Source organism: Aquarana catesbeiana, linkage group LG03 (assembly GCF_042186555.1).
Source record: "Aquarana catesbeiana isolate 2022-GZ linkage group LG03, ASM4218655v1, whole genome shotgun sequence".
In the NCBI taxonomy this organism is placed as follows: Eukaryota; Metazoa; Chordata; class Amphibia; order Anura; family Ranidae; genus Aquarana; species Aquarana catesbeiana.
The window spans coordinates 649753723-649781373 of record NC_133326.1 but is presented as its reverse complement, the minus strand read 5'-3'; the positions used below and the strand labels follow the sequence as shown (position 1 = coordinate 649781373).

At 42.6% G+C, this 27651-nt stretch overlaps 1 protein-coding gene and 1 long non-coding RNA gene across 2 annotated transcripts; one reads left to right on the top strand and one right to left on the bottom strand.

The window, feature by feature from the left end:
- Positions 1-91: 91 nt before the first annotated feature.
- On the bottom strand, positions 92-25929 carry LOC141133320 (low-density lipoprotein receptor 1-like). The gene is made up of 18 exons (XM_073622625.1): positions 25678-25929; positions 12888-13010; positions 12650-12772; positions 11595-11972; positions 11370-11492; positions 10620-10742; positions 10383-10502; positions 9771-9896; positions 9475-9646; positions 9142-9369; positions 8276-8394; positions 8016-8155; positions 7142-7283; positions 6075-6227; positions 5698-5967; positions 4688-4768; positions 3308-3471; positions 92-1552 (listed from the first exon to the last, which is right to left on the bottom strand). Exons 1-18 carry the CDS (start codon positions 25742-25744, stop codon positions 1517-1519), a joined length of 2688 nt encoding a protein of 895 aa, XP_073478726.1. The 5' UTR covers positions 25745-25929; the 3' UTR covers positions 92-1516.
- On the top strand, positions 17904-27279 carry LOC141133324 (uncharacterized). The gene is made up of 3 exons (XR_012243050.1): positions 17904-17964; positions 22681-22850; positions 26846-27279. It is a non-coding gene; the product is annotated as an uncharacterized lncRNA (long non-coding RNA).
- The last annotated feature ends 372 nt before the right edge of the window (positions 27280-27651 follow it).

The window sequence follows — 27651 nt, the reverse complement described above, 5'->3', positions numbered from 1 at the left end:
ACAAACTTTTGGCCACATAGTGTATTTGTTCTTTGTTGCATATCAAGGCTTCCACGCCTATCCATAAAATAAAAACACAAGACTCAAAGTATTTGAACAAATAAATAAATTATATATTAAACTTCTTTTTCCCAGTTGTGACATAATCAATACAGGTATATACAGTACATCAAAACTGAAAGCAATATGACAATATGTACATAAATTATTATTTACACCCTTCACAAAAAGAAAAAAAAAAATCTCTTTACAGGTTCAGGCAGATAGTTTTGATTTCAATACTGTAAATAAAAGATTGGCTAATTTCTACAGACAGAGAGATAGAGAGAGGTAAGAGAATATAAGATAAGGCCTTGGTGTGGTGGCAATATCGCGTGCAGCCATGTAAGCGATTTCAAGTATAGAAGAAAAACATTTTTTGTGCCACTTGCAAATTAAGGCAGATTGGTCGCCAAAGAGCAGGCTGAACGTCTTGTTTCACAGTTCTCTTGTAGGTAGCACCACTTTCAACAGTTCCTGTTTTCATGTAACCGGTACAAAAAATGATTATTAAAGCTTAAGAAACAGCCAAACTTTTCCAGGCTCCATACGTCAAAACTTTTTCGTTGTCTTCGTCTGCCGTCATACCCTGTTGGATACAGGCAGTTTGCCAAGCGTGACGTTGTACAATATAAAGCTGTGCAAATAAAAGCTACAATATAAAATAAAAATGCTTCAAAATATTATACAGAACACTTGAGACGAAGAACAAAGAAAGTGCAAGCGGAGGTACGTGGAAATTTTTTTTTTTTTTTTAGAGAAACGGGATCAGAAGTAAAGGGTGGTGGTAGACGAGGCACTTTTGGGTGATTGGCGGCCTGTTGCGGTTTGCTACATTGTAGCGGGAATGCTGAACCCGGATCAAAATGGCTTTACTCCGACCCCCAGAGTTAAACCTCAAGGCAGTAAACACGTCGACGCCCTGAGGAGATCTTCATAGACACTTTTCTCTACAAAGCTTTGTGCATTGTTCCTCCTTTTCCCTCCAGTTTGAATGGTTTTTTTTCCACGTTTTAGTGTTTTTTTTTAAGAACGGTTTTGTGCTTTTAAAACAAAACAAACAAAAGTAAACCCCAGCAGGTAGGTCACATTCAGTCCTTCATAGTCCCCCAGTGCTTTTATTATTATTTTTTTAATGTAACTTCCAGTCTCTTCCCGTCCCTTCAGACACCTCGTCAAGTTTTCTCCTGCGTGGCTCGAAGAACTCTTCACATCGTAGAAAGAGGCACCAGGGTGGGACATAGTTGGCACGACTTCATAAATAACCCAAAAATATGTAACTAAAAAGTTTATGTACATAGTGGACCGTTTTGTTCGTTAAAAAAAAAATAAAAAATAATAATTCTGGAAAATCTCTGGGCTGTGCCAGGTGGCGCAGTGGTTTGGACGGGTATCTTTTGGTTGCTTAGCAGTCATTGCCCCTGATACATATTTGAGCAGCCATGTTTTGGTGTTAGGCACGGTGGTTAAGGGTTGTTCAAGCAGCGTCGTCTTCCAAACTCACCATCTGTTTCTAAAAAGGTAACGGGAATCGCTGAATTAGCAGTTGGCAAAATACTCAGCATAGAATAAGTAACACATTATAGGAAAAAAATCATTGATACTCTACTTTGCTTAGGGAGCTGAGCTCAAGCAACCTCAATGGGCATAAACAGTGGCCCTAGAAGTGGACTTGTCAGTTGTGCAAAACAAAATTCTACAAAGAAAGGGGTAGGAAAGCTAAGCCAGAGGCCTTTTTTCAGTGATAAGGGTTTTAGTATGTTTTGGAAGGGCGATCAAAAGCACAACTTCCCATATTTTTTAGGGCGGGCCATAGATTATGTGAGTTTCTTCTCTGCAACCACAGTCAGGATGGGTTCACACTATTGCAAATTGGATGCGGATTCGCCGCATCCAATTCGCAACAGCAGGAGATTTTGACCGACTCTCTATGGAGCCGGTTCACATATCTCCGCTGTGGCTCCGGTGCGAATTTGCACAGGAGCCCTGTGCGCCTTTTGGTCCATTTCAGGTCCGAATTCAGCCAAAAATTGAGGCTGAAATCGGAACTGAAACGCTGAATGAGGACGCACCGGGCCCCTGCTGTGAGCCAAATGCTAAGATAGTGTTAACCCAGCCTGAGTGTTGATGGGCTATTGTGTATGGGGGGGGGGGGATGCTGCGAGGAGCCGTCCCTACCAGGAGAACACAGTGATTATTGCTAGCAGCTATAGCCCCTGGCAATAATCGCATGCAAAAATCCAGCATGCTGGTTGTACCCGAGACGATCGATGGGTACAATCAGCCTGCCCATAGACGGTTCTAATCTCATTCGGTCCCTGCTGAACCAGGCGAGACTTGAGTCATCTATTGCCGGATTAACACCTGTCTGTCTAACTAGAAGAACCCCTTCTAATATTCTCAGGGAACCCCAGCTAAAATGGATTTGTCATTCAGGGGGAAGAGTAACCCCTCTACAGTGGTGGTCAGAATACAAGAACAGATAAAAAAAGATTTGATGTCATGCTGCTGGCCCTACCAAATGGCAGAGGAGCCAGGTTTATGCAGGCACCATCAGATAGGAGGTCAATCAGCCACAGGTCAGGAAACCCCTACCGACCTTTGGAGGAACCCTAGTTAAGAATGGATGCTCTAGGACAGCCATTCCCACCAGTGTTCCTCCAGAGGTTGCTAGGGGCTCCTTGAGCTGTGGCTGGCTGAATGACCTTCTATTCGATGATGCTTGCATTTTTCTGGGACCTAGACCACTTGGCAAAGCAAGCAGCAGGACACAAATGATTTTTTTTTTTTTAGGTGTCTGTAAGGGTTGCATTTTTCCTACTTTTAACCAATGTGATGGAGATTTTCCATTGATCCCAGATGAATTGGTTTTGATAAGGGTTCCCCAAGGTCTAAACATTTTTTGGGGGTTTTTTTCTGGGGTAGAAAGATTGAGAAAGGCTGCTCTAGAACATTAGGTTCTGGGATAATAGGTGCTATCTGCAGAAATATTTTAGGCCCCTTTCACACTGAGGCACTTCTAAACTGCCAGTAAAACATTTGAGCGCTTTTGAAGAGCTTTCCATTAATTTCAATGGAGGAGGGGGCGTTTTTTCACCACCCTGCCAGCCCACTGCCCCAGTGTGAAAGCATTCATTGATTTTAATGGAAATAGGTTTTCGTGAGCTTTTCAGGTGCTTTTTTTAGCGTGAAAGGGGCCTTAGGCTAACTGAACTGAAGTAAGAACAAACTTCATACAGTAAGGAGAGACCGAAATCCAATATCTTACCGATGGGTATGTGTATCCACCATCCTGACTTCTGCATATGTGGATCTCATCGTCTTCTGTGGTTTTCTGGTACACAGGATTGTCAAAGTGGATAGTATTGGTGTTCTTTAACCTCCAGTTTCTCCATAACAGGAAGCCTCCAAAAGCGACCAGGCAGATTATGACTGGAAATAAAGGAGGAGACGTTAGCGTGTTACAGACCGTAAGAACTGTAATTCTAAAATATCAACAAACCAGATAGCCCTATTTACTCCAAGGAGGCAATTACTACTAATAAGCAGGTTAACCACATTAACAAATATGAGAAAAGTCTGTTACAAAACGTAAGGACAATTGCAGAAGACATGCTGATATGTGACACTGCAAGAGTGATTTACTAAAGCCGGACAGTGCAAAATATAGTGCAGCTGTGCATTGTAGCTAATCAACTTCTAACTTCAGCTTGTTCAATTAAGCTTTGGCAAAAATAAACCTGGAAGCTGATTGATTTCTATGCAGAGCTGCACCAGATTTTGCATTCTCCAGTTTTAGTAAATTAACCCCTAACACTAAATGGACACTAAATAAAGCCTGGTCTAACTTGGGCTCCAGCACAGATAGGCAAAAATCTGCCATACGTGGATGTTTGCTGGTCAAGACATACATTCAGGCTGTGCAGGGAACAATGAATGCAGTCACACGTTGACCGCATACATGGCACCTGTGGTCACGATATTATCCAGTCCAGATTGTTCTGTATCCGATAATGAAGAAATATTTGTCATTGGACAATATGCTGCTAGATTATATTCTTAAAACAGCCTAACCTCGCTGATAATCAATCCACAAAATTACACTTTAAGCAATCCAATGTCTTGGCTGATAAATATATTATTTTCACCACTGTCGCTGCAAACTAAGTTACAATGCAGGTAATAGAACCATTAACGTTGGGGTTGGTTTACTGAAAGCAAATAGACTGTGCACTTTGCAAAGTGCAGTTGCACTCTGCAAGTGCAGTAGCTCCAGAGCTCAGTAAATGAGGTACATTTTTACAAAGAATACCCAATCTCATGCAAGGAAAAAAAAACAAAACAGAATTTTTGCTTGCACATGATTGGATGATGGAAGTCAGCAGAGCATGTGTTCATTTACTTAGCTCTGGAGCAACTGCTCTTGCAGAGTACAACTGCAGTTTGCAAAATGCACAATCTATTTGCCTTTGACTGAGAATGTACACAGATTAATTATGAGCACCCAGCAGGCAGGGCGGATCAGCTTTTCATTCATGGTGTGTGCTGCCCATCTGTTGGGTCAGTTCAATAAACAGCTTCACTAATACAAACCAAATCTTGTTGCTATAAGAGTGTATTGAACCAAAAAAGGAGAGGGGAAACTTACCAACAGGAATGACAGCGTAAATAGCATTGGAATGGGTATGGGAATTTTCAATGTTCATCTTAACACCAATGTTATTTTCAGCTGCAAGTAAAGAAATGGTAGAGGTCAGTGATATGTCGTACATTTGCCTTCAGTGATGTGCAGCTTAGTGTCTATAACAGCCTTTCTCATTCTTTTCAACACAGAGGAACCCTCTTTCCAGTCTCAGGGAACCCCTGCTAAAAATTACTGTATCTACAACTCATGATCCATTAGTGTGATGGTCAGTGGGAAGAATGCTCCTTACACTTGTGATCATTGTGAAGAATTACCCCCTTACAGATAGATAAAAAGATCAATGGTGTCAGTGGGAACTTATATGAGAGGCAGAAATTGTTTATTGCACAAGTAACCCCTAGAAACCTTTGGGGGAACCCTGGTTGAGAAACCATGATCTATAATGTTTTATGTCCCACACATTGTTGGCTTTCATATGATGTTCGCATAACCTGTCTTCAAAATCCACTATCATTCCCAGCACATCACTCAGGTGTTGTCCAGCCCAGGTTCTAAAAAAGGTGACCTTTTAAGGGTTCTTTTGATAAGGATTTAGAACTGTAGTAGCCTTATTTATAATTGGCCACAGGTATGAAATGTCATTGCAGCCTTCTGTGAGTAAGAGACTTGACTAATACACTTTTCCCAGAATTGCACTGGAAAAAGGGGCCGCTATTAGTTGGAATAGACTGCCGCACTACTAGTCCAGCAAATCTATAATATATTGCTCCATACACTATGTGCAGTCAGTATCATGGATCTACAACAAGCATAGGATAACTGAAATTAAGTTTTAAGCCAACCTGTTCTTATCTGTGTCAGATCAGTCCTACGCATTTAACGTCCAAGTCAAAAGACCCAACTTTTTCATAGATGAGGGCCTGGCCTACAACCCGGTGTACATCTGCTACTAAATGAGAAGCTTATGATTTCTACTACAAGAGATACAGGAGGAGTCTGGATGAGTCTGGTACCTGGATGTGACACTGTAGAAAGTTCTGGGGTAGAGAGTTCAGGATTTGCTTTAGCAGTCTGAGGCCTTTCTGTTTTAATGACTGGTCGGCTTGTGGTAGTTGAAGCAGTGGTCTTAGGCCTTGTTGTTGGCTGTTCAGGCTTGACAGTAGTGGGCCTCCTTGGTGTAGAGGTAATCTTGGCAAGGAGAGTACTTCTGGGTGTGCTGACAGGGGAAGGCGTTGTCGTAACCGGAGGAGAGGTGACCTTAGTGGCATGTGGAGTAACGGGTTCTGAAAACACAACCAATACACTTGTTACAATCCTGCACACGTCTACAAAAGCATTCACAGAGAAGGTTTTCACGAACTTATGTGCACACGTCATATTAATGACTTACCTTTCACGCAGCTCCTCATATCTGGCCCAAGGTGTTCTCCGTCAGGGCAAACACATGTGTACTTAGGTGGGTGTGTGCCAATTTGTGGAGCGGGCAGACACAAGTATTCACAACCTCCATTGTCAAGGTGGTGAGAAGCACACCAGTTATCACCTGAAGGTCACAGAAGAAAGAAAAAAAAAAAACAATTTAACATTATTATTCTGTCCAAAGCATTAAACCACTTTCCCCTTAGTGTGTTTCTAAAGCAATAACTATGTTATTTATAGTTTTAGATGGGGGGGGTTAGAGATTAGACCCATTGTTGAGTTTTGATGGCTGTCTGTGTCTCCGCTAAGGATCCCCCCTCCATATGTCCTCACAGGACTTTATCTGTTTGACAACCTAGTCAGGGCACCCAATACACCCCAAAAGGATATGCCACCCATTTTTTCTTATGGTGCAATGTAAGTTCTGCAACATTATGGGGTTGATTTACTAAAACCTGACAGTGCAAAATCGGGTGCAGCTGTGCATGGTAGCCAATCAGCTTCTAACTTCAGCTTGTTCAATTAAGCTTTGACAAAAATACCTGGAAGCCGATTGGTTTCTTTGCATAGCTGCACCAGATTTTGCACTCTCCAGTTTTAGTAAATCAACCCCTATGCTTTTTATGCCTTTCCATCTTAAGCCAGCCATAGATGGATCAAATCTTGGCCGGTTCAGCAGGGACCGGCTGAGATTCAATCCATCTATGGGCAGGCTGATTGTACCCAAGTCGATCCATTGATCGACTTGGGTGCAACCAGCATGTCGGATTTTTTAGCATGCGATTATTGCCAGCGTTTATAGCTGTGTTCTTCTGGCAGGGACGGCTCCCTGTGCCCCTGTTGTGAGAAAACAATAGCTCAGCGGGAGTGATTGCAGGAAAGAAAATCGCTTGATTCCCCCATCAACACAGTCATTGTTGATGGGGGGGGGGGGAATCAAACGATTTTCTTTCCTGCAACCCTAAGTTGCAGGAAAGAAATTTGCATAATATATGACCAGCTTTACTGTCACAATTCAGAAGCTGAATTTTTTCTTACCATCAGGTTGTCCATGGTTGTGATACAGAACAATGTCTTCTGGGGATAAAAGGTCTTCAGCCACCTTTCTTATCTGGTTTCCAGTCAGTCTGTTGGCACTGAATATAGCTTCATTGTCAGTATCAGTCCAGAACACAAGATCCTATAATAAATAAATATGATGCAAGTTATTAAGTAGTCAAACCACAGAAAATGATCAAAAACAAGTCATATCTGTTTGAGAACAGTGCAACCTGTGACCCCAGGGTGATACCAGACAAAGATAAACATGCAAATATTGACAGAGACAGAAAAATGCTGAAAAGTTATTTAGATTGGCTACAACTGGTCACCCATGTGATAAGTCTTCAATGTGGGATCCTTTTTTATACCTAGTGGTAGGCTGCTGATACGCCTGTAGACCCATCTGCCTGAGACTTTACCTTTACGACATCTAACTGCCCAGGTATGACTGTCCACACCTCAACAAAGGTTAAGGAATAGAAAGCCCACCAGACAAGTATTCTCAAAAGAGGACAAATGCGGTATAGCCAAAAAACTCACTCTATTACAAATTTAATGATACAAAAATGACTGAAAAAATAATAACCTCCACAAACACCATTTAAAAAAATGACAACGTTGTCATATAAAACATGTGGTCCGGACTCCCAGCCTCTGTCCATACCTGGATGACTAAATCTGATTTGTGGTCCAGGCAAGTGGGGGAGACAATACAAAGGGTTTCAACCCTTGAATATAACAGAATATTTCAACCATCCCAAAAGTTTTTTGACTTATGTCTGCTCCCATCCAACCAATTTGTTAGAGAAAAAAAAAACTTCCTGGATCTGATGAGACAAGAAGCAAATTATCAATAGGGATTTAAACGCACCTCAAAGATGGTGAGACCGAATGGATGAGCTAAGTGTTTTTCATCGAATATGACTATCCTCCTGTTTCCACCAGCAACATCGATGCTAGATAGAGTATGCAGCTTGGAATCCACCCAGTACAACCTCTGATTGATCATATCTGAAAACGAAAACAGAAATATTGAAATGTGTTTAAGTATCAGAGCACTATAAAGCACTCATTAAACATCAATGTACTATGTAACAGGCAGCTATAAATACAAACATATAGCTTACTCACCCAGAGTAATGCCATTGGGCCACTCAACATTGTCGCTAACAAGAGTCTGCCTGGCAGCACCGTTCAGGCCTCCCTTCTCAATCTTTGCTGGAAAACCCCAGTCAGTCCAGTACATGAAGCTGAAATACATAAATACAAGAATGATTAGTGCTACAGCCAGTGTGCACATCAAAAGTATTACAGTTAGATGTGGCGGCACTTGTGTCAGGGCAGTTGACTGCATTAAACCTTCAAGTGTCCTTAACTTAAGTGACCTTCTTCATCTAGAACAGGGTTTCTCAACCAGGGTTCAATGGAAGGTCCTCCAGAGTTTGCTAGAGGGTTCTTTGAGCAATTTCTGCCTTTCAGATAGGTTGCCACTGACACCATTAATCTTTTTATCTATCGGTAAGGGGGTAATTCTTCCCAATAACCACAACTGTAAGGAGCAACAACTTGCAAGTGATCATCACATCACACTAACGTATCATGATTTGTAGATATAGTAATTTTTAGCAGGGGTTTCCTAGGACTTGAAAGTAATTGTAAGGGTTCCGCAGTGTTGAAAAGGTTGAGAAAGGCTGATCTGGAATCAAACCTTCATATCAGGACTGGATAAATGACAGGTTACTATTGCTTTTTGGAAATAAAACATGCCTTCTTGGCTATACACATGCCAGCAGGCCCTATGGCTGCAATAGTTGGTTCCAGCATTGAATAGTGATTTTCAACGCTCAACTTCATATATGTGCAGTACTGTGACTATTCTACTGGTTCTGTCTGTATCAACCAGTTTTCCAGTGTATGTCAGAAAATGAAAGCAATGTATTATGCAAACTAGAAGCTAAACTATTCCGCAGAAGAAAAGGTAAAAAAAAATGCCTCACCCTTTGGTGGGATCCACCACAATGTCACGTGGCTTAGCCAGACCTTCCCTGTGGAGAGTTTTACGCTTAGTTCCAAGTGTGTTGGCCACAGAAACGGTGCCATAGTTAGAGTCTGTCCAGTAGATGTTGGCATGGATCCAATCCACAGCAATACCATCTGGGGAATGGATCTCGTTTCCAATCACAGTCTCATGGTGAGAAAAGTTGTGAGCTTTGTCCATAAAGGCACTGCAGAGGAAGAGAAAGAGGAAATAAATTAATTCTAATCTTTGTTGTACAACTCTTTTTTTAATTAAATGTATTTCCCCGTAATATTGGTCCCTCCTGCCCTACCTGTAAATTTTCCTCTGTGTTGCGTCAGACCAGTAGATTCTTTTGTTGGCTATCTCCATATCTAATGCCACCACATTCTTCAGACGAGGGATGAAACTGGTGTACTCGCTTTTGTCTAGTGTCATCTTCCTCACTTCATGACGGTTGGTGAAGAACAGGTATGCCTCTGTACCTAGAAAAAAAAAAACAATACGGCATCCTCAGAAAGACATCTTCACAATCTCATTTCTGTGCAGTCAGGGATTTAACCGCTCAGCAACTAAAAACAATGAATGGTGTCTTTTTGGGGTACTTACCGATGCCCTTGCAGGAGCCAGTTACTGGATCTAGTTGGTAGCCTTCATTGCATTCACATTTGTAACTTCCTTCAAAGTTAGTGCAAATCTGACTACAAATGTCAGGTTGTTCACATTCATTGATATCTGTATGAAACAAAGCAAAATTATATATTTTAGAAATATACAAAATGTAAGGACTATGCACAATAAACAGCCTGTTATTGCTGTCCGAGTCTCCATCACTTCCTATCCTGATGGCACCTTGTCATATTCTTACACCAGAACAGCGGAAGGGAAACCCCCCCAGAAGTTAGCAAATATCTCTATAAAAAGCAAGATATTTCCAAAGCCAAGTTGACTATAGAACAATATGTAAGAGCTACAAATATAACCAGGAAGACTAGAAAGTCAGAGTGCAGGTATAGGAGGACAGTTGTAATAACTCAATAATAAAGGAGCTGGATTTCCTGGTTCCCCATTGGAATGTGGAATATGTTATCTCTATAATGCAATGGACAGAGCTCCACTTTAACAAGTCACGCCTCTTTAGGTTCAGTTTAAAAAACTGCTATTTTGAGTACAGGTGTAATGGAAGTATGACAACTAATGAACATAGAAAGCTTCAATTACCTTCACATTTCTTTCCATCCACGAGCCGATAGCCCTCTGGACATAAACACTCATAACCGATCTTAAGGTCTTTGCAGATATCAGAACATCCGCCATTGTTTTTCATACACTCGTTTTCACCTTCAAGAGAAAATGGAGATGATATTTGTGTTAGTGGGTCCGAACGAAAGTTCCTTAAGAAACTACAGAGAAAAAAGGTGTAATAACACTGATCTACTGTACAAATCAGAGACTCACCACATGCCTTCAGGGGCTCATCAGTCCAGTCTTTGCAGTCTCGCACACCATTACACACTTGGTCCATGCTGATACACTCTCCGCTGTGACACTTGAACTTGTTTGGACCCTCACATTTTGTCACTTTAAGGATAAAGAAAACAGTTTATAGCCATATAGAATAGGTAGATTAAAAACAGATAAGCATGATGGATGCTATGAGGTCCTAGGGCTAGGGTGAAGTCAACATTCACTGCAGATGAACCTTCCTGGTGTATGTGATTTAAATTAAAGTGATTAATTCATGAACAGTGAATGTTTGGTAAAAGTCATCTTCACTGCTTTATAAATAGGCCTGTAATCTAGGAGCTATGGTCTTCTCTAAAAATCCTGAACCAGACAACTGGATCACACCTTCTTTTGGCACCAATATGTGTCTGTATGGCCCCTTTCACACTGACGGGCTAATCGGGTCCTCCTTTCAGTTTTTCAGGCGGACCCTGTGTCCAATAGTGCTGAATGTTTGGACATTCCCATATTAAATGAACAAAAGAACATGGGTTAGCTAAGCACCCTGGACAGTTTGGGTCCTGGTCACGTGAGAATTTGGCCAACCGTGAGGGGGTAAGGTAGGCTTTGTGGATAATATACAACTGAGTCAAACGTTCGGAAAGTGTCGGGGATGATTTCTTAACATTCTCCAGTGCCTCCTCCCAATCCGAATCTTCTATTGGGCCTATGTCCTCTTCCCACCTATTTTTGGATGCTTACCATTTATACATCCTAATTCGTCGCTATGATCGTCACAGTCATATTCTCGGTTGCACTGCAGACTGCCATGAATACACTTGCCGTCATTGCATCGGAACTGATCTGGGCTGCAGGTTGGTTTTTCTGTAGGTACATAAGATGCATAAAATTAGTCAACCACATATCACTTTTTTGCCCCTCAGCAGCATGATGGCCAAAGTGGTCGTATCAACCTCCAGTACATACCACAGTCCTTTTCATCGGACTTGTCCCTGCAGTCAAACCCTCCATCGCACTTCCAGCTCATGTGTATGCATTCTCCACTGCCGCAATGGAACTCCAGGTTGGAGCAGGGTTTGTCAGTCTTAATCGGCTCTTTCCCTTCACAGTTCTCCTCATCGGAGCCATCTTCACAGTCTGGATCTCCATCACAGGTCCACAGCTTGGGGATACAGACGGTGGAGTTCTTGCAACTGAAGAAGTTTTCGTTGCAGGTTTTGGCTGGGCAATCTTCTTCATCACTACCATCATCGCAGTCTCGGTCCTCATCACATACATATTCCAGAGAGATACACATTCCGCTCTTGCACTGAAATTGCTCATCTGAGGCACAGGGCTTGAGAGCTACAATAAATGAGAGAGGCCAATAAGACACACCGCACATAAACCATCAAAAGACCTTGATTACTAATGTTAAAGGACCTAACATGTTTAGTGCTACTCTTTAACATGATACACACGCTTTTAACAGCATAGTATTTTATCAGTTATTTGGGCAGCAGAGCAACTGTGATTTTATACATCTGTTTAGTTGTATTTAACTCTCTGCAATTCTATGGGCCACAATTATCAACAATTATGCGGTGCTCCCTAAAATATATGATCCATGTCTATATTGAGACATTTATAGGAAATCACATTATATATTTATCATTTATTCATTTTACAAATAGGTAGTGCAGAAGTTTCACTGGTTTTCATAATTCTAAGGGCCAGCTTTCTGGGTACCATGTGTGATATGCTTTAAAGCGTTTCTTTTTTTTTTTATGAGGTGGGTCATCGGGTCTATCCCCAACGCTCCCCAATTGCTCAAGCTTGGGAATGGCATCCACAATGTGATAACACATGTGCATAGTCAATTTGTACACACATACTAGGGACAATTTAGATAGGAGCCAACATGTGTTGGAGTGTGGGAGAAAACTGGAGTACCAGGAAACCCATGTGAACACTGGGAGAAGATGCAAACTCCATGCAGTAGCAGAGGTTAGCTATGCTTATTCATCACAAGAATTACATACCGCAGTCCTTCTCATCTGAGCCATTCTCACAGTCTTCCTGATGATCGCACTTCCATGACAGGGGGATACATCGATTCACCCTCCCACCACAGCTGAACTGGTCAGTGCTGCAGGTTACAGTATCTGAGAAGAGACCCACAGGGTATAAGACGTCAATTCAGAATTATTTCAAGAAAATTCATGCCATCTTTCTCTACTGCCTTTATCCCACCCTCCATTGTAGTGTCCCAAAACTTACCACATGTCTTTGAGGACTCATCAGATCCGTCCCTGCACTCCTCATTGCCATCACAGACCCACTTATATGGAATGCATTTGCCATCTTCACACTGGAACTCATTTCTTTCACATTTTGAAACCTCTAGAATAAAAAAAAACAAAAAACAAATAAAAAATAAGCATTGAAGAGCTACAAATGAACGTTAAGAAGGCAAAAATGGCTATCAACCAAATCTACAAGATGTTGTCATCATGACTGCGTTTTGGTATACATCTCTCCTCAAAACCCCTTTTTTGTGTTCGTATATAGGGATGGAGTGCATGCGTCTCATATAAAGTCCCAAACTGTTCATAGTATATCACAAAAGCTTTCTCTGCAATGCAACAAAAAAAAACGACGACGACAGCTGGTTAAAATCGCTACTATCTACCCAAAACCAAACCTTGCACTCAATTCAGGAAGGATTCTTTTTTGAATTTTTTTGGAAATGGCTTGTCATTTTGGATCGACAGCAATTTTTCTACGGTTTTTCTACAAGGAAGTTGCAAAGATAATCAGCTTGGTCAAACAAGTTGTAAAATAACAGCACATAACGCAATGCAGAAGAAACGCAACTACCAGGAAGTCAGTGATGTTATATATCTTAGATACAAACTGTCCCTGATTACAAGGGGAAGTTCAAAGCTTTGAAGACCCATCTTAGCAAACGTTCACTCCAGGAAATGTAACAATAGTAACCAATAGTACTGCTAAATGTTTGATCATCTATTCAAGTGAGCCCATACTGAGAGAAATGCCTGGACTTCCGATGCTGCCGTTTTTCTGAAAATGCTATTTTCTTGACTTTTATGCTGACCCTCCGCCTTCAATGCCTCATTAATTATTGACCAGGAACAAATATGCATGCCTGTCAAGTCAGAGGTTTTTATCCACATACCTGTTCCAGAACTTAAAGCCCAATTGATGTCTCACACCTTCTGTAGGCCCTTTTCACCAAGGTGCCATCAATTCTGTCTCAGCAGGGGATCCCAGATTGATCCCCTGCCAAGTTGGATCTGAATGGAGATATATGTGACATCCATGTCCGTTCCAATTTTTCTTTTTACTTGTGATGGAGCTAAAACAGACTCATCTGTTTCTCTAATGGGAAACAGTTGAGTTTGATATAGGCAGACCATTGTACGCCTATACACACCCACATCCATTCAGGTTCCTAAAAGCAGATCTGGCCATAAACAATTTTGCATTCGGTCAAATACGGACGCATACAGATGTGGACAGATATAGGTGGATGCCAGTCCCCTCACATCTGACCAGCCATGAGGATGCTTTGTGTAATCACAGATCAAGAATGGCCTGACAGAACGCCCATGTGAAAATGGCTTTATAGTCCTGTTATGACTTGTGACTAATTTTTGGTTGGAAATGCTTTAAAATACATGTTTCACCCAGGGAAAATGCTGTTTTCTGTTCTCACCCTGCGGTGGCCTGTGCTAGCAGAGCTGAGTAACAGCCACACCCATCAGCAAGTGTCCACAAACAAACAAGCATTGCAGAGAAGGGGAGGGGGTTTATCTAACTAGGTCTGCGTGAGTTATTTAGATCACTGAGTCTAAAGCTGTTAACACAAGTCTGAAATTTGAGCGTTGAGTAGCCCTGCCAACACCACCTAACTAAACAAACTTTGATTAAGAAATCAAAGGAAGCGGGCATAAAAAAAAGTCAGCCAAATAGTGACTGCAGCAATCAGCTACAGTCACTGTTTGGATATACTGATAGCCATGGGTGCCGGCTGTCAGGATACAATAGCCAGAAGCAGTAGATTCCTTCATCTGCATTAATTAGCTCAAACGGGGGAAGCTATGGATTTGTTCAATTGGACTTTACTGTATTGACTCAAGAGGATCAGCATGAGAGCAAGTCAACTGGCAGTTACCGTCTGGTGAAAGATCTCCTATAATGTTTATTGTGTTTGCTGTGTATATAGTAAGGGATCATGTCAAGGAGGAAAATAAAAAGTAAACTGCATCTGAAGGTTTCTAGCCAACCTCTTATCCAGGGGTCTCCAAACCTTCTAAACAAAAGGCCAGTTTACTGTCCTTCAGACTTTTGGGGGGCCGAACTGTGGCTAGTGGGAGTAATACCCCATCTTTGGTATTAGAGGAAGAAAGAGTGCCCTGTCATTGGTATGAGTGGGTGGAATTATGCCCCATCGTTGGTGTCAGTGGTAGAAATATTGCCCCATCATTGGTATCAGTGGGTGGAATTATGCCCCATCGTTGGGGTCAGTGGTAGAAATATTGCCCCATCGCTGGTGTCAGTGGGAGGAATAGTGCCTAATTATTGGTGTGAGTGGCAGAAATGATGCCCCATTGTTGGTGTCAGTGGCAGGAATCGTGCCTTAGGGCCAGATAAAGGCAAGCAAAAGGCTGCATATAGCCCCCGGGCTGCAGTTTGGAAACCACTGCTCTTACCCATGACTATAAGACACTGATACCTAAACATATAACATACGCTCACTGAACAGACACGTTTGTCTTTCAACAGGTGAATGAGATATGTTTCATGACAGGACGTCAAGTGTAGATTATATTTCCTGAATATGAAACTGCCTGCGGGGTGTAGTTACGTGTCATTTCTGTACAGTTTTTCCACAGGAAGGACAAATGTAGTCTTCCGTAACATATACAATTGTTTTTTTTGTGGGCATATTTCCGGTATGTAAGACTCACTATATTTATCAGACCATGGAGGTGGAGAGTACACCCAAAAGGAACAGGATGAATCATATTGATTGCTTATTAACTGCTTCAGATTTCTTTATCAGCAAAACTGAACACCTTGATACAGGTCAGCCAACATCAGTACCTGATCTCACAAATGTTCTTTTAGCTAAATAGACACAGTGCGCTCAGACACACTCCAAAAACTTGTAGAAAGCCTTGACAAAATGGATTGAAGGCCAATACAGCCACAAACAATTGGGAACAGCTCTATCTTAATGCCCCTGTCCATAAAGCCAAGTCTATATAGACATGCTTTCATGAGTTTGCCATGGGCGAGCCTCAGTGTTCTGCCAAGAGGCCTGACCTCAACACTACTGAACAACTTTTTGGATGAGTTGGAACACTGATTAAGCGAGGTTTTCTGGTCTATCAAAAAACTAAACACCTTTACGATTAGGAGCCAGGTCTTCTCAGCCAACTTCAGCACCTGATCTCACAAATGCTCTTTTGGCTGATTAGGCACAGTTCTCTCAGACACAATCCAACAACTTGTAGAAAGCCTTGACAAAGAAAAGAGTGGAGGCCAATACAGCCACAAAGAATTGGGAACAGCTCCATCTTAATGCCACTGTGCACCAAGCCAAGTCTATATAGACATGCTTATATGAGTTTGGCATGGAGGAGCCTCAGTGGTCTGCCACGAGCCCTGACCTCAATGCCACTGAACAACCTTTTGGATGAGTTGGAATGCCAATTACGAGCCAGGTCTACTGATCTATCATCAATACCTAGCCTGATAAATGCTTCCTTGGCTGAATGGGCACAAATTCCTACAAACACACTCCAAGCTGCTGTGGTAAACCTTTCCAGAAGAGTGGAGGCTGTTTTAGCCACAAAGAGTGGATGGAAACAACTTCATATTAATGGCCATGGTTTTGGAATGGGATGTCCAAAAGCTCATATAGGTGTGATGGTCAGGCCAAAAAGTGTACTTAGCGTAGGAAATGCTCATTATCTGCCAGCTTTTCCTTGACTGAGAGAAGAACCAGCTCTTTATCTGCATTCCCAACTACCTCTTCTTGTTTTCTTGGCTGACAGGGTGCATCGGCACCATGTGGGACAAGTTGGCACAATTTGTGGCAGCATGTGTAAATTCACACATAATATTTTTCACCTACCAACAGGCTTAGTCATAAAATGTCCCTACGTTTTCAACTTTGACTAAATGCAATTTTCCACCTCGGTGTTTTCCCTTTTACATCGCACTTTCATAATATGTCTTCTACTGGTTAGGTCATGCGTTTTTATGTAATGCTCCTGAATTTGAATATTTCTGTATGGTTATTAGAGGATGTGTTCTTCTATTACAGGGATGGGACAGTGTACATTTTTTGTTTTTTTTATGTTTTATATTCATAAATGTTCAATAAAACGTGATTTAAACGAGCTTAAGAAGAAAATCTGGTTAAATATATCTTTGTTTGGATAATTTTGTCCCCTTCTACCTTGTGGTCTCACCATCAAAGCGAAAGAGATGCCAATTCGGTAGTCTTACATCTGGATAAACAGATCTTTAAAGGGCCTATTCACTTTATTGTGGCAAGTTAATGTGAACCATTACAGCAACTTGCAGTAAAATACACGTTTTATCGCAACACACATGCAAAAAGGCCCTCAATCTTCTGTTATTTCAACATAAAATCACCACATCACAGTCATATTATAACTGCATATTATATCCTATATAAGACAATACTGCACATTTCCCTGTTCGTATTTAAACCATTAATAAGTGTATCCAGACAAAACATGAGGAAACGAGGTAAATATGAGGAGGAAAAAAAAGAGACACAACTGACAACAATCTAGGGTTAGCAGGAAAAAGGAAACTTGGCAATGACTTCAGTGGATAAGTGACAGAACAGCCATGTCAGCAATGCCGATGCTGATGCCTTGCTATCTCTGAAGAAGCATTTGCTTCACATTTACCAGGGTGTGGTCTCAGCGTTTAAGGCTTTTCAATTTTCAAAAACAAAATGGCATTTGTCACAGCACCCAAAACCGAGGAAAGCCACGCTGACACTGACAAAATCTGTAGCTCTTTTCTCAATAAGCTAACTAAAGTAGATGTCTTCTCTTTAAGCTGATCAGTCAAATAATATAACATGACTAAGCCAGGAAAGGATGCTTTTACGGTATAAAGTTTCATCGTCTTCTTGGTAGCATGTGCTAAGAGAGTCATATTTGGCTTACACATTAACAGCGTGGTACATTAAACACCCACGCCTGAACTTTACCCTGGTTTTATATCCACTACCAAGAAAGACTTCATATAACGTTAAAAGCTGGCAAATGGATCAACCAGAGAGGTAAAATAAATAGTTATGGTTGCAGTAATTTGATATTTTGGGGTACTTTTGAAAGAACGAAAAGGTAAAATATGGGTAACAAGGAGGATTTGAAAATCAGTGGCCTATCTGATTTTAGATGGATGGCCACTGGACATCAGAAGGACACATGGACGGTCAGTGTATATTTATAGTGGATTGGGGATTATTCAGTAAATTATCTCTCAAGTTGAGGAGAAAAGTCCATGAAGCCTTACAAAAGACTACAAAATTTATGGGTGAATATATATCTATCTAATGCAGCCTTTTAAACCTTTTTAACCCAGAGGAACCCCTAAAATAAATTTTAGGTCTTGGGGAACCCTTACTAAAACCAATTAATTGGGGTTCAATGGGAAATACGTTCATTATATTTGTGGTAAGTAGAAAGAATGGAATACGTAAAGTGGTGGTCAGAATGCCACCCTTAAATACAAATAAACAGATCATTGGTATCTTGCTGCTGGCTTTGCTAAGGCTGGTCCACACACGGTTCGAATCTCGGCTGGTTCAGCGGCTGAGATTCGAACCATGTGTGGGCAGGCTGAATGTACCAAGTTGATCGATTGATCAACTTGGGTACAACCAGTCTGCCGGATTCACTTGCTATTATTGCCAGTGGCTGCTGTATCAATCATCACTGTCTTCTCCCAGCAGGGACGGCTTCCCCCACCCTGCCGGGAGCAGACAATTGCTCAAAAAGAGGGATTCCCCTGGCAGCACTGTGCTGATGAGGGAATCGTGCAAACTTTTTTCCTGCAACCTGTGGCTGCAAAAAAAGAGGTTTGCACCGTCTATGACCTGCCTAAGTGGTTTTGGTCTCAAAACTATGCAGGAACCATCATGTTTAAGCTCAAGGAACTCCTAGCAACCTCTGGAGGAGAATGGCTGATCTAATGACTTGCAGCGACTGTCACAGAAGAGGCTAATCATGATCAGGACTTTTGGGACATTTTTATTCTGAAAGGAAAATACAATGTGATAATAAAAAGGTCAAACTACGGTATATTGAAGAATGCTAAATGCACCTGGAATATGCAAACTGCAACCTGCATAGGTGTGAACCAGGCCTCAGCGGCCGATTTATAAGTGTTTTCACACAGAATTCACACCTTTTTATAATTGAATCCAATTAAAAATGTGTGAATCATAGGTGAAAGTTGCGTGAACACATTTATAAATAGACCCCAAGTTATAGGCTTCTCAGTAAGTAAACACGGGAGCTCAAGCAACGCAGGGCGTGGCCCTCATGGGTGTCAGCCAGGCCTGCGCTCCTGGAGACGGTTGTCGCAGTGTTGGATGCCAGAACACAATTGTTCTGTATTACTAAATATGGTCGACACACAGAAATGTGAACGCAGAACAGCAAGGGGAACAATGCTCTCAGAATTTTTACAATTGCTCCCAGTGCTCCGAGTTGCACATAGGTATTGGAAAATTAAAAAAAAAAAAAATGATATTTGATCCAACAAGGAAAAGACTGCTAGTGTAAATAAAAACACAGCACTGCAAATAAAGACACAAAATGGTGGAGCATAGTCAAAAGAGAGACATTTTTTTTTCTGCAAGTATCTTATGTCTGCCTTGTATATAAATTGGGCGCCAAGGGATTTTTCTGTAATATGGTTTGTAACAAAACTTGTTATAGAAAATTTTAGAAATGTATTTTTACACATAAAAAGTTAAAGGGGGCCTCCCCAGTACAATATATGCACTCTGCTTGCTTGCTTGAAATTGCGAGTTTAGCGACCCACCCTGAGGCCTCGTTCAGGCATTTGCTTTGCATTTTTCAATTGCTTTGGATTTTCAAATGCTTTGGAATGGTCTAGTACACACATACAAATCCTAGTTCGTTTGCATCGCATTGTTTTGTTTTTGATCTTGCCTGCAATGTTTGCCAGGAGTTGGCAACTTGCAAAGCTTACCAGACTCCTCAATTCAAGGCAATGACAGCGCATTCCAAGCACAGTTTAGACCCCTGATGCCCAATCTGTGCTTAAGGGCATTGTGGCCTTTTGGTAGTTGTTGTTTGGCCCTCAGACCCCCAGCAGTTAGTAGTGGGAGCATAGTCTCTTCTAACATGATGCCAGACTTCATCTGTGTCCTAAACCATGTCTCCAGTCTCCAACCACACCTGTAGATGTCCACTGTCTATGACCATCAACTGACAGTCTTCTGTGGTAATCCATAAACTGAACATTGCAGCCCATTGGTGATGTCAAGGGCCACAGCTGGGCCCAAATACCTTGACAACCACTGCCTTAAAGGTTTGTAAGGTTCTGGTGAAATATTTGCTTTACGTGAATTTCTTGGAACCAGCATTTTGGATCTGTAGGCCCGGGCTGCAGAGATAAGTGTAGATTACATCCTTGCACCTTCTACTACCAATCACGGGATCAGTATTTTTCTATAGGTCTTTTAAATGCCACAATACAATGTTCCAATGACCTGCCAGTAAACTTGATTATTTCTGGCCGGTAACATGACATATTCACGTCACGTAGGCCAAAATAAACCAAGAGCCGTCAAGTTATTTAAAGACAAAGACGTTAGTGCTATCTCTGAGAATAAACCAGGGCCTCTGGGAAAGGAATGGAATATTGGCCTGTTAAGGCGCTATCAATGCCTTGAACTTTTGTTTCGCTCAGCAGACTTCTTCGCCTGGCCTGCAAAGTTATAGGCCAGATTTATTCCGGTTCTGAAAGCACATGCAGTTTTTGAGTGTTTTTGCCATGTGCTCAGATACGTACTTCTGTGCATTCCTCAGGAGACCTTTTTTTTGGTATAATCTGACTAGAAAAGCAAGGAGTGGCTCTCAAGGAATCTGACGGCCCAAGCTCTCTGGCAGTCATTGTGGCAATTATTAGCATAATTCCAGCAGGCTGGACGCTAATACTGCCCATCAATGCAACGGATGGCCTCTCTAACTGATAATATGGCCACTGATGGTGGGGCAGAGCAGAGAATTCTGGTCAGTTCTTTCAAGGGTGCCATTCAGGGGATTAGATGCAACGAGAAGGCATCTAAAGGTGCCTGCTGTTCTTAGTATGGGAGAGCACCCATAGATACACTTTAAAGTAGAAGGCAGGGCAATACAGGCATCCACCTTTTATCCCCTTCCCGACCTGGCATCCCTTTTAACTGGGCTTTTATACCCAGGGATGGAAAGGTCTGCCTGATCACATGGCCACTGCGATTGGCTGTCACTGTGGTCACATAATAAGCAGCTGGTCTCACCAGCTCCTGATTATTACCAGAACCCGGAAGTTGTCTTTGACAGCTCAGTAACTGTGCTGGGAGTGGGCATAAAGCACAATCTCAGCACAGAAACCTTGCCCGCCCATGGATACATATGTGCAGCACATGGGCATTAGAGCCCAGCCTCTTTGCCGTCGCACATATGCATTATGTGGGTGGCAACAGCTCACTGCACGCTCCCAGCACAGAAACCCCATATGGTCTGAATGTGGACGTTAAAGCATACCCTCTTTGCCGCCATACATATGTGCTACAGAAAGAGATTAAATGTCATCTCCCCACTGCTCCTAAATTTCCTCATACAATTTCTAAAAAAAAAAAATTGTAATTATCTAAAAAAAAAAAACGGTTTCTATTCGGTCACATGACAGCAAAGCTTCAGCGGCGGACCGACACCACTGCCAAATCTTTAGAGCAGTGGCGTCATCCCACTGGTGTCTAAGGCTATGTTGGCCTAAGGGGAATTCACACCCACCATCCACACAGACATACGCATGTGCTACAGCCTTGCGGTCATGTGATCCTTAACAGAAAAAAAAAAAAAAAAAAAAAAAGGTATTTACACAGAGTTTATTAGTAACTATATGCAAGGAATTAAAGAAAGAACAGTGGGGAGGCGACATTTAGGCCTCATTCACATGGAATTTTTTTCACAAAAATCCAGTGTATCCTGCACCTGGATTCACAGGTGGATGTGGATAGTTGCGGCCACTTACCCTGTACAAAGCAAAGACAGATGACCACCTCTGGATGCAAACAGCTTGCGCCCAAATGCGTGCGTCTGTCCCTAACTGCGCTGTGTGACTGAGGCCTTAAAATGGTGGGTTATTGTACTGCCTTTCCTTCTACTTGAAGCACTGTCCATTGATGATGACCCCCCCTCCATCTCCAGAAGATCAGCAGGTGTGACCGCACGTACGCAAAGAAACCAATGGGCATGGCAAAGCAGGCTATGACGTCCGAGCAGCGTTGCTAAGCGTTGGTAACCTCAGAGTTGCTTGGGAGAACTAGGAAAAAAACAGCCAGGGGGTTTTCCCATGTGGACATCCCTGCAAAACAAGAATAGTGATATAATGCATAGATGTCCACCAACGTGGTGGTAGGGTTGCCACCTCATCCCTTTAAACCCGAACACATATTAATTACACAGGTTCTGTGGCTGATTAAGGTGGTAATTAAACTCACTTGGTGCCTTATCTGCATTAAACTAGCCTCAGATGAGGGATGAGGTGGCAACTCTACGTGGTGGAATGCACCACGTTCCGATGCAGGAGTGCCCTGCATCCACGCACTACACTGGTGCAAAATCTGTTGCCCATAGCAACGTCTTTGGCACACTTGTAGGTTGCTATTGGCAACAACTTCACTTTTGCGCCAGTTTTTACAGATCTGCATATCCGGGGACCGCGTTTAACTCTTCCCTTTACACTTTCTTGGCAGGCTGAGGATAACAATGTCGTTTGGCTGATTCAAACACTTGTAGAGGTGAAATCCAGCCAGGTCCTCCACTTATCCACCATCGACCTCTACTAATGTTCTATTACTAAGTTACAGATGTTCTCGGAAAAACTACAAAGCCATGAAGCAATCATGCCTGTACGACTACGCTGGTAAGCGGACGCTCTTATCGTCACGCCACGCCCTGGATTCACTCGCTGCAGAAGTCATGACACACTTGTGAGGAGAGTGACGCACTCCTCCTTAAAGAGGCCCTGTTTTTATCGAAAAAACACTTGGAATGGGAAAAGTAGCCATTTTTTAAGGGGAACCTGCCACCACACTTCCATTTTTTTTAAAATAAAAGCCTTGCAATGGGGAAAAGTAGAGATTTCTTAAAGGGGACCTGTCACCACACTTCCGTTTAAAAAAAAATAAAAGCCTTGCAATGAGGAAAAGTAGCCATTTCCTAAAGAGGACCTGTCACCACGCTTCCATTTTAATTAAAACCCTTGCAGTGAGGAGAGTGACACACTCCTTGAAGAGGCTCTGTTTGATATTGAAACCCTTGCAATGGGGAAACTGAGCTATTTATTAAAGAGGACCTGTCACGGTTGTCACCACACCTTTTTTTTTTAATAAAACCCTTGCAGTGAGGTGAGGGAGCCATTTCTTAAAGAGACCCTGTCACCAGAGGATGCTAAATACATACAAACATGCCAAACTGTTTTCAATTTTATTTCCTGTTAAGATCAATGCAACTTTATTAGAAACTCAACACTTCTGCGACTATCAGAGGCGTCTGTGTCCGGCTTCCCTTGCACCTCCTTGCTGTCGTGCGACATAGAATCAAGCAATGAAGCAGCAGCAGCCCCCATTGCTTCATTCTACATCGCAGGACAGGGGCTCCCACGGTTAAAGGGATTATCAGGGATACCACATTTCATAGGTCCATTGCTCAAGCAAAAAAGAATAGCAACCTCCATCTTCTTTATTATTGTATCATAATTTATCCTTTCTTATACTGTCTCCTTTATTATACTATCTTCATTTCTCTTTTATATTACGTCAGTATAATGTTCTACTGCTGCAAGACCTCCCATTAAAAAGTGAAGTCAGGGTCCCTTTAAGACCAAGGGCGGGAAATTCCTCTCACAGGGGACTGAGGCACTAACCGAAACCACGCCCCTCCGTGTCCTCGCCGGGTCTAGGGGCGGGAGCTCGCATCGGCAGATATGACGTCGCCCAATCAGAAGGCGGGAGCGGCCAGCCCATTCATCCTGTGTGTGGAGTTGGGGCGTGGCTGCAGAGGGAATGCCGGTTGTTGTAACTGTCAATGACATGTCCCAATGTAAAGTGTCCCTCGCTATAGAATCACCTAAACCTAATGATAATGATGGCAATAATAGTACATATCTAAGTCCATAAACGTGTGCTCCCTATATTACGTCACGGTCACGCCCTCCTCTTTACCTCACACACCTCAGTTCTGCGGTTATCTGAGGTAAAGCTGCTCCCCCACCAGCAGCAGGGGACCCCCCCATTAATGGCTGACAGCATGGCAGAACCTAAACAGCCACTGTATGCATAGTGTGGTACTACAAGTCCCAGAGTGTGTACAAGGAAGCACCCTTGCTTTATAATAATGATACAAATGAAATAAATATAATAATATCCTATATAAAACAATAATAATAAAGGCAACACCAGAAGAAGACCCACCCATGCCTGACACTGTTAGTTCTGTTCCCAGCTGCTACACCCATTGACCAGAATGGGCAAGAGTCCATATTTTGTAGCACTACAAATCCCAGAAGACCACCCTTGGCCCATATTAATAATAAATGAAGATTCAGCATTGCCTGACACCTTTGCTTCTGTCCCCAGCTACACCCAAAATAGCAGGAGGCCATTTTTGTAGCACTACAAATCCCAGAATGTCCTTCCAAGGGATCCACCCTTGGTCCATAGTAATAATAAATAAAGAACCCCAAGTTCCAGCACAGTTTTGTAGTTTTGTCTTCCTTCCCCCTGGCCAGTGATATCTACATTGTATGAATACAAGGAGAATCTAGGAAGCCTTCCCCAAACGTGTCATGTGTAGAACCACAAGGCCCAGCAGGCCCTTTAGCCTTCTAGATTCATAATAATAAAACAGGTTCAACTGGACCACATGTGGAAAAAGACAAGTTGCAAATGTAGGACTACAAGTCCCAGAGTGACACCTAGGAATGAGGGGGCCACCCCGGCACCCAAAGCAATGCACAGGTATGCTGCACCTCTCTGCTGTCCTGAGGAAGGACTGCAAGTCCCAGAATGCCCAGAGTGACACCTAGGAATGAAGGAGCCACCTCTGTCCTGTCTGCTATCTTCAGGTAGGACTACAAGTCCCAGAATGACACCTCTGTCCTGTCTGCTGTCTTCAGGTAGGACTACAAGTCCCAGAATGACACCTCTGTCCTGTCTGCTGTCTTCAGGTAGGACTACAAGTCCCATAATGACACCTAGGAATGAAGGAGCAACCTCTGTCCTGTCTGCTGTCTTCAGGTAGGACTACAAGTCCCAGAATGACACCTAGGAATGAAGGATACCATAGAAGGCCCAGTCATAGCATTGCACAGGTATGCTGCACCTGTCACCTGCCTTCAAGTAGGACTACAAGTCCTTCATTCACCTAGCAATGAAGGGCTCAGTCCTATAAAAGGCTGAGCTATAGCACTGCACAGAGCTGCTGCCCTCAGGTAGGACTACAAGTCCCAGCATGACACCTAGTAATGAAGGAGTCTCCCCTCCCCCATATAGGGCTCCTTCATAGCACTGCACCTGTCCCCCGCCCCCAGGTCATACATAACGGTCCCCTGTCATTCCACTAATCCCTACTTTGCAGAAACATCCAGAACTGCAAATTCACAGCACAGCACTACAGACACAACACACAGGTATCATAGATTTAAAGAGCCAACCATTGGACACACCCAGAGGTGCAGAGTGCACACTTACCTGAGTTAGCAGATGTCAGATGGAATAAAAGCAGCATGAGTGCCAGAGATGACCTGTAAGTCTCCATTCCTTAGATCCTTATTCCTGATCCCTATGGGTAGAGGATTAAAGGTAGATCCCCCCTGTGTGTGTCAGTGTAATGTGGGCTTCCCCCTCTATGATGGAGGAGAACAGCACAGCTCCTCTTCTGATTGCACTGTGTTTGGGGTAGTCACAAGTCAATTGCAATTAATTTTTTTTTTTGCACACTAGTAGTAAAGGAGGAGGAGGGACAAAAAAGTGGTGTGATTTTTTAAAGATGGTATTGTTCCTACCCAGGAGGAGGGGCCAACAACACATGATGTGACATAGGCAGAGCACTCCTATGCTGGGCAATGGAGGAAGGCACACACCCTGGGGCTGAGTCATTTCCTATAGGCAGCACAGGACCTCCTTAATGCATACCTCAAATGCCTGCATACCCTGGGAGGAGATTGGAATAATGGGGATAGATCTGGGCGATTATACGGGGGATCGACCATTCTGCACTATATATAGAAAAGAATTATTTTATATGAGCAAAGCGAGCCAATGTTATTTTCCCATCGCTAAACCCTACATGGATACATTGCTGCCAGGGTAACCATAAACACAGAGGTTGCCCATAGCAACCCATAAGATGCCAAATACTTTACGCTGTATATACAGTATATATATATTTATTTATACTGTATATTATTACTCTCTCTCTCTCTCTCTCTCTCTCTCTCTCTCTCTCTCTCTCTAATCGTACTGCAAGTGTGCTTGGACGCAGCATGCCTTATTGAATATATATATATATACACACTGTATATTATTACTATATATAAATGCACATGATGGCCAGATCTATATGTTATATATTATATATATATACAAATATACTCTGTATAGTATTATATATATATATATATATATACACAATATCTCACAAAAGTGAGTACACCCCTCACATTTTTGTTAATATTTTATTATATCTTTTCATGTGACAACAAATGACACTTTGCTACAAACTATTGAAGGCCACAAAGGCAGTATCTTTCTCTATAAAAAACACATTTGCCTTTTCAAAAATTGCGCGCCCCCATATGGCATTGATGTGAACGAGCAACATAGGGAATAATGTGATTTCCAATGTCATGTATTGCAGAGCGAAAGCAGACGCAGGGGAAATCGCACCGGCGAGTAATTCTGCGTCTATTTGGACACCTGAACTGAAAGACGTCATTTGGAGAAAAAGTGGAAAAGTCATTGTCGCTATGAACTGCCTGAAAACTGAGATTCATGGAGAACACAAAAAAAAAAAATGGTCCCCATAATAATAAGTATAGGAATATAGCAATTATATATATATAAGGGGGGGAGGGGGATGAAGAGGGGGTCTTTCCCCTCCCCCCTTCTATTTTTCCATCCTGTTCCGCACCTTCTTTCCTACTCCTCTCCTTCCCATCCACACCTTCTTCCACTTTCCCCTCCCTTTTTCCATCTGCCCCCCCCCCCGCTCTTCCTCCTTTCTTCTCCCCTTTGCCCATCTTCCCACCTTTCTTTAACACCTTCAACCCTTCTCACCTCAGCCCTTCTTTAACCCCAACCTCCCTTCTTACCCCCCTCCTTTCCTTTCACCCTCTCCCTTTTTTCCTCCCACCGCCATTTTTTTTCAACCCCCCCCCATCTTCTCCCCCCCCCTCCATACCCCCACCTTCCCTCACCCTTTCTTCCCCTCTTTCCCACCATCACTTCTTTATTCTCCTCTTCTTCTCCCCCTATTTCTCCTTCCTACTTTGCCCTTTCTCCCCTTTTCCCATCTCCCCTTTTTTCTCCAGGGTCCCCCCCCCCCCCCCTCATTTTTCTCCGTTCTCGTTCAGTGCCCTTTGAAAAGTGCTCCCGACTTCTTCTTATTAAAGGGGGCTCCCAGATTCCAATAAGCTCCCCGCCCGCAGACCCCGACAACCAATG

Coding starts and splice junctions, on each gene's coding strand:
- LOC141133320 (XM_073622625.1), bottom strand. CDS start 25,744: ATGGAGACTTACAGGTCATCTCTGGCACTCATGCTGCTTTTATTCCAT. Junction 10,743..11,369: donor CGAATTAGGATGTATAAATG/GTAAGCATCCAA, acceptor TTATCCTTAAAG/TGACAAAATGTGAGGGTCCA. Junction 1,553..3,307: donor GTGGATACACATACCCATCG/GTAAGATATTGG, acceptor TTACCTTTTTAG/AAACAGATGGTGAGTTTGGA.